Source organism: Nymphalis io, chromosome 30 (genome assembly GCF_905147045.1).
Source record: "Nymphalis io chromosome 30, ilAglIoxx1.1, whole genome shotgun sequence".
Lineage (NCBI taxonomy): Eukaryota > Metazoa > Arthropoda > Insecta > Lepidoptera > Nymphalidae > Nymphalis > Nymphalis io.
This window is the reverse complement of record NC_065917.1, coordinates 3,700,075-3,715,244: the sequence shown is the minus strand read 5'-3', so window position 1 is coordinate 3,715,244 and position 15,170 is coordinate 3,700,075. Positions and strand designations below refer to the sequence as shown.

Genomic DNA, 15,170 nt, shown 5'->3' with positions numbered 1-15,170 from the left:
TATCTTAATATTGTGACAAAACTAAAATATATTTTTTTTAATTACTTATATTAATTTATTTATTCTCCATTCGTTTAGAGCACCTCTCTAATATACAACAATAGGTCATAAATCACCCGTTGAACAAATGGGACGTTTGAGTCATCAAATTACGCGCGCTAGTTACATATTATCTGCTTCACTTTATATGTATAATGTCATTGTTGTTATTATTGATTTTGGTTATATTATTGGAATCGTAATAGTTAAAATGACTTCTAGGAAACTAGTACATATTATCATACACATATTCTTAAATAAAAAATAGCCAAACAAGCACAAACTAAATTGATTATTTAATTATTTTGAGTAATGAGATAATATGAATTAAAAAAAATACTTCGCGTTTGCGTTGTAATTCTCGACATCTTTTCATCATTATTTTAATAATGTTAAAAGTATTATTTTAAGTTTACAGAACACCTAATACGAATGGAGTGCAATATTTTGCTTTTCAAAAAAAAATACAACAATTCGCCATAGATAATAACTTCTAATGGAAGAAGATTCATTACCAATACTGTCGCGTTCGAAATTGACAGTTAAAATTTCAAATTAAAATCATTTATCACTGTTGGCAATACCGAATACGATCAACAAAAGAAAAGGGTGTAAATCGAAACTGAAGCCATTACCTAAAAAATAAAGCCAGTACTGATACATAAATACTTTTATATATTAAAAATGATGTCATCCATACAGTATCTAATGAAAAGTCCTTTCCATGGAAAAATTAAAGAGATCCCGGGTGTGTATGTTGATAACTTCGAAAAAGCTGAACGTCGAAACGCTAGAGCTTACTTCCTGAGCCATTATAACTCAGACCACATACAAAGGCTACATTCAGCTCAGCTATTAGACGTTTTGTTGAAGAAGAACATCACAATATATACGACCGAGCTGACAGCAGCTATTATAAATGACGACAAACATGATGAGAGAATTATGAAATGCGTTCGAGCTCTAAAAATGGGTATGTTATTGTTATCATTCAAAACTTAATCATTAAACATATCTTTGCTCGAAACATTGTACATTATCATAACGCCGATGATAAACGCGTTTTTTGTTGAAGATTCTTACTCGTAGACCAGAGTGCGAAAGTTGGAAGTGTATACTTCCATTCCTTTGGAAGCACGTAAAGCCGTTGGTCCTGTGCTTGAACTCTTTTCCGTTTTGTTGTATTTGCCATCGAATCGGAATATGAGATTTAGGGAATAGAGAGTGCATATATGAGACAACTCTGTGCCGAGCTACCTCTGTGCCAATACAAGCTTTACGAGCCATGGAATTGTACACACTTCTAACTTCTAGACTCAGTTGCTACTGAGAAATTTTCGACAATAAAAATCAATAACTTCTTGGTAGCCCGAATTGGGCCCAGGGCTTTTTAACCCAGGACCTCAATATCTGCGGTCTTATATAAGCCACTAGACCAACAAGACGTGTAATACGAAGTTACACAGTAAATTATTATAAACAAAGTTGTTTATGAGCTAACAAGTGCTTTTGAATTGTTACAATTGTTGTTTTATTTCAAAATTTTAGGTTCGACACAAATATCTTTGCCTGGTTTGCCTGAAAAAGACATACCGGAATTGTGTCTCACTGTCACATTGATACCAGCCAGTCACAGCGCTGCATCAACAATGTTTTTATTCTCAACAACGACACATAACATTCTGTTTATCGGAGAATACCATATCAATCGTAAAGACTTGCCAAGCTTCAAGCATCTGCATGTTGACGATAAACCCATAAAATTGGATGCGATGTACGTTGACACAACCATGCAGCATTTGGATTGCGAAAACTTCACGAAGCGATCTAACGGTGTACAAAGAATGATATTTGAAATTAGATGTTGGTTGAACTGGAATGAGAATAATGCAATTGCAATACAGACATCTGATAAATATGATTATGAATTTGTCTTTAATGAGATATACAAACAATTAAACATGAAAGTATTCGTGCATTCGGAAAGATGGAGTTTTTACAGGTAATTTTTGATTATTAAATAAATTATTCAAATTTTGTTACTTTAAGCAAATTTTTAGAATTTTGCATAGATATATGGGAATTGATATATAGTCAAGTCTTGACTATAGACTGTTCTAATTAAAGTAGGAGTGAAAACTTAACCACTTTGACATTGGATGTACGTAGTGGTTAAATCCACTCTTTAGACCACTCCATCTCCAGACTCCATGTCTTTAGACCTTCGATAAGAATAGAGTATAAAATTGGTAGTGGTGGAGTATAAAAGTTATGGTGTGGTAGACAGCGGCAAAACTGATGGTAACTGGTCACCACTGCCTGTAGACATTTTGTATAATGTAATGCAAATCTGAATCTGTGTCACCATGTGTCTTGGGAACTAAGATGTTGTGTCCCTTGTAGCTCTGCTATACTCTGACTCACTCACTCATTAAACCGAAATGCAATGAACTGATGAGTGGATGGTCACAACTTGTGGCTTGCACAAAACCCTACCACCGAGTAAAAAGTTTTAGATATATAGTACAAGTTTTTCTTCATATTCAATATATAAGTTATGTTATCTTAAAGAGATGTGTTTGTTTTTCAGTTCAATACAGGAATTAGTGCCCGGGGTGACAAATAACGAAGAATCTACTAGAATACATTTATGTAGAAACAGAAGCGAGGATAGTTCACACACCTCATGCGTACAGAAATGTCATAATAATTACTTACTTGTAGATGTATTCCCTATGCCATGGCAGAATTACAAAGATGGAAAATGCTCAGTTTCGCGCGTGACCCAGGAGCAGCGGCTGGACGTGTGTTTCGCTACTCATTGTACTTTAAGAGAGATAGATTATTTTGTTGATTATTTTGCACCGAATAGAATAATTGGTTATCCTCATGAATATGCAGGAAAGCTTGAAAGAAATGAGCTCTGTTATTATAGTAGAATTGGCAAAAAAAGAGTTAAGATACCTAAAAGAGTCGATGATGATTTGAAGAAATTGATGTTTGGATAAATAAAAATGATGCTGTTTTGTAATTAAGAACAAGGTGACATATTTGTTATATAGATGAACAAGTTCTTCAACATATGCAGCATCGTAAAGTCTATTCCAACTGAAGGAGTAAAGACAAATAAATTTTGATATGACAACATTGGTCGAGATTTTTTAAAGTCGTATATTATACCATGATTTTTTTTGTTTATATTTTAAAGTACATAATGCATATTTGAATTATACATATAAGATATTTAAATTGTAAGGTAGCAGCAGTAAACGAAAATAGAAAAAAAGATTGTTTTGCTAACTCGCAAATAGCCACACTAACTGAAAAAGACAGTAAGTAAAACAATTATTTCGAAATCACAGACAGTCACTCCAATGATATTTATTTGTTTATGTAAAGATGCGTTATAAATAGTATTATATTATAAATATATTAATCGAGAATTGTATGTAGTGTGTTATATAACAGACCTATTAGCATATTGCATGGAATATGTAAATATAAGGTTTTTTTTTCTTTACTCCTTCCGCCCTCGGGATATAGTACAATTGTATATCTAATGTGTATTCTACTATGTTATATGAAATAATATGATGAGAGTGTTTTTGTGTGTGATATATATATCACGTATTTGTATCTCAACGGACGTGTTGTCCGTGCCTGTGGAGTATCATATCTTTAATTTATATTAACGTAACTGCCATTACTAGCAGTATCACAATCTACGATTTAGGATTAAAATAATATAAATATATGGTATTCAAGTGTGATCATTAAAATGTAAAAGGTATAAAAATCTTATGTACTAACTTTGATAAATAATATTAAAGTAATTTGTTATCAAAAATTTGGTATTTATTTTAATATCTCTGGCAACATCTATAGGATTTTGTTAGTATTGGATAAATGGAAGATATATATTTATATATTTTGTATAAAACTGACTGCCTCGTTGGTCTAGTGGCTAGATATAAGGCCGGAGATCCTAGTTACAAACCCCCAGGTCCAATAAAAACTTAATGTTTTTCTGTCGAAGATTCTCAGCAGTGACCTGGAGTCCCGACCGAGAAGAAGAAAGAGGCGATATGCGCTCCTTCTCCGCCCGCCGCGACTAGGGAGGTACTTAGAACCCTGGTAATCTGCCTAGAGAAGAAAGGCCTGCATGGGCGGGCCGAGGCCTATTTGCCCGTCCGATAACCCTTAACATAAAAAAGTTATAAATCTTATTTTACTCGTAAATAAAGGCAAATTAGGTATACATACATCGTTGAAAAATATAATTAATTAAAAAGTAAAATTAGTAAAATTAAAAAAATTATCAATCGTATTATTACATAATTACAATTACATAATTAAATGATCCGTTCAAATTATAATTTGTGATAATTTTTTTGCTATAGTTCGTTTTTATCTTTGGTAGGACAATGAGACTCGCTCGACGCGTGCTGCGTTTAGACTGTTGTTTTATTTTAGTAAAAGTTAGTTTGGTACGACACTTTTTTCAAAGGTTTTTTTGATAAAGATGCAAATATTATAAATATATAAATGTCGAATATTCATTATTTTGGTTTCGGTATAGATTTTAATGGTTGGAGTAAAATATGGGTAATTGAAGAGCATTTTGATAATTTTGATTTTGTTTTATGCAGCTTGGACGTCAGCTAATTTTGTTTTGACAGCACTGCCCCATACTTAAATTAAGTACGAAATATTTGGTTTAACCAGGACGTTATAGATAATAATGTGTCGTAACCGACGCGAGATACAGCGCATCATATTTAGGAAAGAGCCAAGTAGTAATGAAAGCTTACTTATAATGCATTCAGTATGAAAGCATTATAAGTAAGCTTATATTTTATAGCAGGTATATTGTTGTCTATTCGCAGGCCTACGTATTTTTCTGTATTTTTTGTTCCAATGGTATATTGTCAATTTTAAAAAAATTAAAAAAAAAAAAAAACCGAATCCTATTTTATCTATGTATTAATATACGGCAAAGAGAGCAAAGGTCCTTCCTTCCTATGTGTATCCTTGTGGTACACCACATGTAATAGGTAAAGCATCACTTGGGAATTTTTCTATTCGGACTACTTGTGTTCTGTTTGTTAAATAAGATTCAAATATTTTTAAGGCATTACCAGTGATCCCTATACTTTCTAGTTTTTTTTTTAAGGTTAATTTTGACTGGCAGTATCAAAAGCTTTCTTCAAGTCAATAAAGATTCCTAACGCTATGTTTTTATTATCTTTATTTTGTTTGATTTTTGTGATAAGATCAATGGTTGCTAACAAGTAAAACAGAAATTGGCCGATAATTTCCTGGATCACATTTTTGTCCCGATTTGTAAATAGGTAGTTGGAGTTTTTGACCTTTGCAATTTTCATTGTGTCAGTAAATACTCCGTTCATAAATAATGTATTGAAACATTCAGTCAAATCTTAGTGCTTGTCCCATCTGCCCCGACACTACAATAATTTCGTTATTAGTCGTTAAATCAAAAATAGATAATTTAGAATTAGTTTCATGGATGTTTGTTAAGGCATTGCTAATATTTTCATGGAATATTTTTGGTATTTTTTGTGCTAAGAGGGGCCCTATTGTGGAGAAGTAATCATTAAATGCATTACATATTTCGTGAGGCTCAGTAATTAATGTTGAGCTTAATAAGATTTTTGGAGGAGCACAACTTTTTGTAATTTTGTGATTTACTAGTGTTTACTAACTTCCACATCCTTTCTAGTTTTTTCGAACATCTGTTAAATTCTTTGCAATAGTAAGATTCTTTTGTGTCTGCAATTAGTCTAGCTACATGATCTTTCATTTAAACAAACTCTTCCTTCAACGTGTTATTATTTGTTTTTTTTTTTGATTTGTGAAAATAGGATATTTTTGTTACTAATTTCATTGATTACATTTTTGTTAATCCAATCTTTTTTGGGTGGGTTCAGAACTTTAACCTTCGTTATTTTTTTTTTGTTTTGTGATAAACTTTATTTTCGCTTCCAAACGTGAATAATCACTTCCCAATTCCTCGTGTCCTACTTTATTTGATTGTAGTATAAAGTATATTATAGTCTATGGCATTATATTGAGAAAGAATGTTTTGAGGTGGTTTATTTTTTTTAATTTCTAGGTGAATCTGCCTATGATCGGACATAGAAAAATCCAGTATAGCCATATGAAATTTATCATTAATTAAATTGGTACTAACATGATCAATAATTGATTTTTTTTGGTATCGGATACTCTGGTAGCGTATTTTTTGTTTGTACTGTGTAGTCATCTTTTCTTTAGTTAACTTTTTTTCTGTCGCAGTTGCGACAGAAATAAACATCGATAAAGTCTGAAGTTAGTGTTACCGTACCGTTGTAGACAGCTCCTACTTCAACTGCATATCTTTCCAGCCGTACCCATAGATAGTTATTACCTCCTAAGTATGTAGATTCAGATAAACTGTGTTTCAAATTATTATGTATATATATATATATATATATATATATATATATATATATATAGAGACTCGACCTCCATCCAAATCGTTCCTATAATTATAGTAACGTGAATAATAAGTTAATTGTAATTCAAGCACTTGTTTTTCGGATTTGATCCAAGTTTCTGTTATTAAAATGACGTGAGTAGTATGTGGTATTGATTGTAAAATACATTTGAGTTATCAAATCTTCCTTTCTTACGTATGCTCCTTGCATTGAGAATGTAAGGTGTGGCTTGTTGATTTTTAGGTCTTGGTAATCGTTGGTGACTTGATAGGTAATGCTACTTACAGCGATTTCTGGATTTGTATTTACTGCTTGGAGTTTTTTGGAGTAATTTTTACTATGATAGGTGTCTCGTTGATATATTTTATTGTAAGATCGGTCTCACCATTATTTTCGTGACGTGACGCGACAACTCATCTTTCAAGCTTTTAAGGTATTTTGGTTGAGAAGGTGTCTGATCCGAATTTTATGTTTAGTTTTTTTTCATGTTTGGAGCCATCTTGGCTTATCATAAAAATGCATCTTAGTCGAAACTGAAGAGCAAGTGGTTTGCTAAGTATGCCAGATTTGACTTTGAAAAACTAACAAACATTGCAAGTTAAATAAAAGCTTATCAAAATGTTGAACTTTTGTATGTAACAGTCCAGTTTTATAATCAAGAAACGATTCGTTTTCGTTATATAATAGAATTGTCATCATTGGCTTGCAAATTACGGATTAAAAGGCTTTCAAAACCCGGGACCGACTCATAAAACACAAATGAGTTTTTCTGTAAATAAATAATCAGTTGCTGCCACAAGTTTGAAAAGCACTTAAAGTCAGGCATCGATTTAGTGACGCGAGGCCTCTAGGCACTTTTCCATTTGAAGTGCACCATTCGGAAGGTGTTATAGTAAAATTAATAATAATAATAACTTCTTCAAGACGATTTCGGCCACGGCGGCCAGTCTCCAGAGAGATTAGCCAACTGCGCAGGAGATATTATAGTGCACAAACACAGGTGCATTCTCTATTCCCTAACTCCCTAATGTCAGGAGGACATTTTATAAGACGAAGCTGTAATTCATTGCAGCAAGTCGAGTTTTATTATTTATATGATTACCAATCGCTCCTATCTATTCGAAATAATAAGGATACAATCTAGCAATACTCTTTTTTAGGTACTTACTAATATTCCTATTAAAACAGAAGCTCGAGGGGTCAGATCGAACCTGCGACTTTTACATCGCTAGGCGGCCCGTGAAGCTTTGTACTATTGACGCTACAATGTATGCCTTTTTAGTTCTGTCGCTTCCCTATTTCCCGGCAAGTTTGAATTTGTAACTGTTCTATATTCGAATGTGTTTAAATTTTGAATCTCAAAACAGTTGAAAGTATCGGGTTAATGCTATTGTTTAGTCACAGCTTCGATTGGAATCTCTCAGGTTACTTACGAAAATGAATCTTTTTAAGGAAAATGTTCGTGCTATAATTTTCTACAACTTTAGAAGAGGCCTGACACGGCTTCAGTGTTTTGAAGAGTTAACATTTGTGTTCAGTGATGAAGTCCCATGTCTGCGGACTGTCGAACGCTGGTATTTAGAATTCCAGCGTGGACATACTAGTGTTAGTGACAAATCTCGCGAAGGACGCCCAAAATCCGCCTTCACTAAAGATAACATCATTGTCGTGAGACGACTAATTCTCGAAGATCGTCATGTGTCGTATCGAGAGATAGAGGCTCTATTAGGCATCTCAGGGACAACTATTCAGAAGATCTTGCATGAAGCACTTGGTGTGAGAAAGCTAGTTTGCCGTTGGATACCGCATCTGCTTTCCAACGATTACAAGGCGGCCCGCGTCAGATGGTGTAAGAAAACTCTGCAAAGGTTCAACCGAGGAGAGTCAAATCACTTCTACGACATCATCAGTGGTGGCAAATCTTGGAAGCCAAAGCCGACTAAAGTTGTTCGTTCTCGAAGCACTTCAAAGAAGATGGTGGCCACGTCCGTTGGAAAAACCGGCCACGTTGCGACTATTGCACTTGAAGATCGTAGAACGGTTAACGCAGAGTGGTATACCACAGTTTGTTTACTACAAGTCATCGCCGAACTTCGAAGATCTAACTCAAAGCGACGCATCATCCTGCACCACGACAACGCAAGCTCACACAGCGCTCGTCAAACGATTGAGTATTTGAAGCAAGAAAAAGTAGAAATTCTTGACCATCCTCCATACAGTCCTGAACCAAGCCCTAACGATTTCTTTACATTCCTAAATTTAAGAAAAGTCTTCTGATCAAAGGTTCCAGTCCGGTGAAGAAGCAGTCGACGCTTTCAAGTCAGCCATTTTGAACACCACCACTTTAGAGTGGAATAAATGTTATAATAACTGATTTGAGCGAATGGAAAAGTGTATTAAGCTACGTGGTGAATACCTTTAAAAACAATAAAAAGTACTATAAGGTTCTAGTTGTGTTTTTTTCTTCAAATGACAAAACTTAAAAGGCATGCCTCGTATTAACATGAGCTATGATTTTGCTTTAAACAGCCAAGATTAATTTCAGTTTGTCTAAATAAAAACCTTTTTGCAGACCATCGTCTAAATATATAATCCGAATTTAATTCGAGACAGACTTCTTGATAAGAATCCGAAGAAACTCCAATATATATACAAAAATACCAGTACTACACGTTCGCTTCATATGACCGTCGTCTTATAAAATGCAGCCATAGACCGAAGTATTTTTGACATAAAAGACAATAATTGATTTATTTTGTAATTGTATAAAATTTAATTTTAAAACTTTATAACAAATTTTATTGTTTCGTAACACTTTCGCATTTATAATATTAGTAAATGTTCATACTTCCTATCCAATTAAGGACGGGTAGCGACATCTCTCAAACTCCAACTTAACCAAACACAACGTCATACATTTTATCGGCCGCGATTAGTTAAATTTAAATCTTGTACCCGCACCCCTTCTCCTGTTTACTCCTTCTCCTCTGTACATTCGTTTAAGACATTACATGCAATTTTGATTGAGAGCCTAACGCATCTTTTATTTCTCTACACCTTCGAAACTACGTTACGCCTTGAATTGACATAACACTTGAGTTAAAGTAGTGAGGAGGAAATTATAATAATAACAATAATTTATTTATTCAAGTAACAAACCTCATATACAAAAGTACAAAAAATAAAATAAAGACTACTATCTATTATGAATGAGTGGGTTAATGAATTAATGATAAGGTAAGGAACGACATATTTCATTGTTATAAAACATTGTTTTTTTTGCATTAATTTTAATAAATATATGTTGTGAAATCATTAATTTAACTCGGGCCCAATTAGCTCGAAAGATCAGAGACGAAAGTCTTACTCTTGTCTTATTTTCAAAATAATAACTTGAGTGTTGCTATGCATAAAAGTAATCTATATTTTGAGTTTTATACTAATGCTTAAAAATTAAATAATATTTTTTTCGTTACTTTACTTTGCATTATAATAATATCTCTATCGGAAGTTTAGGTAACTTTATATTCTTTGCAAATATTTTATATTTCATATTATATACAAATTAATAAACAAATACCTGTTTTAAAATATCTTAATATTGTGACAAAACTAAAATATATTTTTTTAATTACTTATATTAATTTATTTATTCTCCATTCGTTTAGAGCACCTCTCTAATATACAACAATAGGTCATAAATCACCCGTTGAACAAATGGGACGTTTGAGTCATCAAATTACGCGCGCTAGTTACATATTATCTGCTTCACTTTATATGTATAATGTCATTGTTGTTATTATTGATTTTGGTTATATTATTGGAATCGTAATAGTTAAAATGACTTCTAGGAAACTAGTACATATTATCATACACATATTCTTAAATAAAAAATAGCCAAACAAGCACAAACTAAATTGATTATTTAATTATTTTGAGTAATGAGATAATATGAATTAAAAAAAAATATTTCGCGTTTGCGTTGTAATTCTCGACATCTTTTCATCATTATTTTAATAATGTTAAAAGTATTATTTTAAGTTTACAGAACACCTAATACGAATGGAGTGCAATATTTTGCTTTTCAAAAAAAAATACAACAATTCGCCATAGATAATAACTTCTAATGGAAGAAGATTCATTACCAATACTGTCGCGTTCGAAATTGACAGTTAAAATTTCAAATTAAAATCATTTATCACTGTTGGCAATACCGAATACGATCAACAAAAGAAAAGGGTGTAAATCGAAACTGAAGCCATTACCTAAAAAATAAAGCCAGTACTGATACATAAATACTTTTATATATTAAAAATGATGTCATCCATACAGTATCTAATGAAAAGTCCTTTCCATGGAAAAATTAAAGAGATCCCGGGTGTGTATGTTGATAACTTCGAAAAAGCTGAACGTCGAAACGCTAGAGCTTACTTCCTGAGCCATTATAACTCAGACCACATACAAAGGCTACATTCAGCTCAGCTATTAGACGTTTTGTTGAAGAAGAACATCACAATATATACGACCGAGCTGACAGCAGCTATTATAAATGACGACAAACATGATGAGAGAATTATGAAATGCGTTCGAGCTCTAAAAATGGGTATGTTATTGTTATCATTCAAAACTTAATCATTAAACATATCTTTGCTCGAAACATTGTACATTATCATAACGCCGATGATAAACGCGTTTTTTGTTGAAGATTCTTACTCGTAGACCAGAGTGCGAAAGTTGGAAGTGTATACTTCCATTCCTTTGGAAGCACGTAAAGCCGTTGGTCCTGTGCTTGAACTCTTTTCCGTTTTGTTGTATTTGCCATCGAATCGGAATATGAGATTTAGGGAATAGAGAGTGCATATATGAGACAACTCTGTGCCGAGCTACCTCTGTGCCAATACAAGCTTTACGAGCCATGGAATTGTACACACTTCTAACTTCTAGACTCAGTTGCTACTGAGAAATTTTCGACAATAAAAATCAATAACTTCTTGGTAGCCCGAATTGGGCCCAGGGCTTTTTAACCCAGGACCTCAATATCTGCGGTCTTATATAAGCCACTAGACCAACAAGACGTGTAATACGAAGTTACACAGTAAATTATTATAAACAAAGTTGTTTATGAGCTAACAAGTGCTTTTGAATTGTTACAATTGTTGTTTTATTTCAAAATTTTAGGTTCGACACAAATATCTTTGCCTGGTTTGCCTGAAAAAGACATACCGGAATTGTGTCTCACTGTCACATTGATACCAGCCAGTCACAGCGCTGCATCAACAATGTTTTTATTCTCAACAACGACACATAACATTCTGTTTATCGGAGAATACCATATCAATCGTAAAGACTTGCCAAGCTTCAAGCATCTGCATGTTGACGATAAACCCATAAAATTGGATGCGATGTACGTTGACACAACCATGCAGCATTTGGATTGCGAAAACTTCACGAAGCGATCTAACGGTGTACAAAGAATGATATTTGAAATTAGATGTTGGTTGAACTGGAATGAGAATAATGCAATTGCAATACAGACATCTGATAAATATGATTATGAATTTGTCTTTAATGAGATATACAAACAATTAAACATGAAAGTATTCGTGCATTCGGAAAGATGGAGTTTTTACAGGTAATTTTTGATTATTAAATAAATTATTCAAATTTTGTTACTTTAAGCAAATTTTTAGAATTTTGCATAGATATATGGGAATTGATATATAGTCAAGTCTTGACTATAGACTGTTCTAATTAAAGTAGGAGTGAAAACTTAACCACTTTGACATTGGATGTACGTAGTGGTTAAATCCACTCTTTAGACCACTCCATCTCCAGACTCCATGTCTTTAGACCTTCGATAAGAATAGAGTATAAAATTGGTAGTGGTGGAGTATAAAAGTTATGGTGTGGTAGACAGCGGCAAAACTGATGGTAACTGGTCACCACTGCCTGTAGACATTTTGTATAATGTAATGCAAATCTGAATCTGTGTCACCATGTGTCTTGGGAACTAAGATGTTGTGTCCCTTGTAGCTCTGCTATACTCTGACTCACTCACTCATTAAACCGAAATGCAATGAACTGATGAGTGGATGGTCACAACTTGTGGCTTGCACAAAACCCTACCACCGAGTAAAAAGTTTTAGATATATAGTACAAGTTTTTCTTCATATTCAATATATAAGTTATGTTATCTTAAAGAGATGTGTTTGTTTTTCAGTTCAATACAGGAATTAGTGCCCGGGGTGACAAATAACGAAGAATCTACTAGAATACATTTATGTAGAAACAGAAGCGAGGATAGTTCACACACCTCATGCGTACAGAAATGTCATAATAATTACTTACTTGTAGATGTATTCCCTATGCCATGGCAGAATTACAAAGATGGAAAATGCTCAGTTTCGCGCGTGACCCAGGAGCAGCGGCTGGACGTGTGTTTCGCTACTCATTGTACTTTAAGAGAGATAGATTATTTTGTTGATTATTTTGCACCGAATAGAATAATTGGTTATCCTCATGAATATGCAGGAAAGCTTGAAAGAAATGAGCTCTGTTATTATAGTAGAATTGGCAAAAAAAGAGTTAAGATACCTAAAAGAGTCGATGATGATTTGAAGAAATTGATGTTTGGATAAATAAAAATGATGCTGTTTTGTAATTAAGAACAAGGTGACATATTTGTTATATAGATGAACAAGTTCTTCAACATATGCAGCATCGTAAAGTCTATTCCAACTGAAGGAGTAAAGACAAATAAATTTTGATATGACAACATTGGTCGAGATTTTTTAAAGTCGTATATTATACCATGATTTTTTTTGTTTATATTTTAAAGTACATAATGCATATTTGAATTATACATATAAGATATTTAAATTGTAAGGTAGCAGCAGTAAACGAAAATAGAAAAAAAGATTGTTTTGCTAACTCGCAAATAGCCACACTAACTGAAAAAGACAGTAAGTAAAACAATTATTTCGAAATCACAGACAGTCACTCCAATGATATTTATTTGTTTATGTAAAGATGCGTTATAAATAGTATTATATTATAAATATATTAATCGAGAATTGTATGTAGTGTGTTATATAACAGACCTATTAGCATATTGCATGGAATATGTAAATATAAGGTTTTTTTTTCTTTACTCCTTCCGCCCTCGGGATATAGTACAATTGTATATCTAATGTGTATTCTACTATGTTATATGAAATAATATGATGAGAGTGTTTTTGTGTGTGATATATATATCACGTATTTGTATCTCAACGGACGTGTTGTCCGTGCCTGTGGAGTATCATATCTTTAATTTATATTAACGTAACTGCCATTACTAGCAGTATCACAATCTACGATTTAGGATTAAAATAATATAAATATATGGTATTCAAGTGTGATCATTAAAATGTAAAAGGTATAAAAATCTTATGTACTAACTTTGATAAATAATATTAAAGTAATTTGTTATCAAAAATTTGGTATTTATTTTAATATCTCTGGCAACATCTATAGGATTTTGTTAGTATTGGATAAATGGAAGATATATATTTATATATTTTGTATAAAACTGACTGCCTCGTTGGTCTAGTGGCTAGATATAAGGCCGGAGATCCTAGTTACAAACCCCCAGGTCCAATAAAAACTTAATGTTTTTCTGTCGAAGATTCTCAGCAGTGACCTGGAGTCCCGACCGAGAAGAAGAAAGAGGCGATATGCGCTCCTTCTCCGCCCGCCGCGACTAGGGAGGTACTTAGAACCCTGGTAATCTGCCTAGAGAAGAAAGGCCTGCATGGGCGGGCCGAGGCCTATTTGCCCGTCCGATAACCCTTAACATAAAAAAGTTATAAATCTTATTTTACTCGTAAATAAAGGCAAATTAGGTATACATACATCGTTGAAAAATATAATTAATTAAAAAGTAAAATTAGTAAAATTAAAAAAATTATCAATCGTATTATTACATAATTACAATTACATAATTAAATGATCCGTTCAAATTATAATTTGTGATAATTTTTTTGCTATAGTTCGTTTTTATCTTTGGTAGGACAATGAGACTCGCTCGACGCGTGCTGCGTTTAGACTGTTGTTTTATTTTAGTAAAAGTTAGTTTGGTACGACACTTTTTTCAAAGGTTTTTTTGATAAAGATGCAAATATTATAAATATATAAATGTCGAATATTCATTATTTTGGTTTCGGTATAGATTTTAATGGTTGGAGTGAAATATGGGTAATTGAAGAGCATTTTGATAATTTTGATTTTGTTTTATGCAGCTTGGACGTCAGCTAATTTTGTTTTGACAGCACTGCCCCATACTTAAATTAAGTACGAAATATTTGGTTTAACCAGGACGTTATAGATAATAATGTGTCGTAACCGACGCGAGATACAGCGCATCATATTTAGGAAAGAGCCAAGTAGTAATGAAAGCTTACTTATAATGCATTCAGTATGAAAGCATTATAAGTAAGCTTATATTTTATAGCAGGTATATTGTTGTCTATTCGCAGGCCTACGTATTTTTCTGTATTTTTTGTTCCAATGGTATATTGTCAATTTTAAAAAAATTAAAAAAAAAAAAAAACCGAATCCTATTTTATCTATGTATTAATATACGGCAAAGAGAGC

At 32.9% G+C, this 15,170-nt stretch overlaps 2 protein-coding genes across 2 annotated transcripts; both read left to right on the top strand.

Annotated features, from left to right (window-relative positions):
- Window positions 1–618: 618 nt before the first annotated feature.
- Window positions 619–3,868, top strand: LOC126780022 (protein artemis-like). Its single transcript, XM_050504270.1, has 3 exons — window positions 619–1,012; window positions 1,588–2,041; window positions 2,630–3,868. Exons 1-3 carry the CDS (start codon window positions 724–726, stop codon window positions 3,045–3,047), a joined length of 1,161 nt encoding a protein of 386 aa, XP_050360227.1. The 5' UTR covers window positions 619–723; the 3' UTR covers window positions 3,048–3,868.
- Window positions 3,869–10,745: 6,877 nt separating this feature from the next.
- LOC126780025 (protein artemis-like) lies at window positions 10,746–13,995 on the top strand. Its single transcript, XM_050504274.1, has 3 exons — window positions 10,746–11,139; window positions 11,715–12,168; window positions 12,757–13,995. The coding sequence occupies exons 1-3, from the start codon at window positions 10,851–10,853 to the stop codon at window positions 13,172–13,174; spliced, it is 1,161 nt and encodes a 386-aa protein (XP_050360231.1). The 5' UTR covers window positions 10,746–10,850; the 3' UTR covers window positions 13,175–13,995.
- Window positions 13,996–15,170: the final 1,175 nt, after the last annotated feature.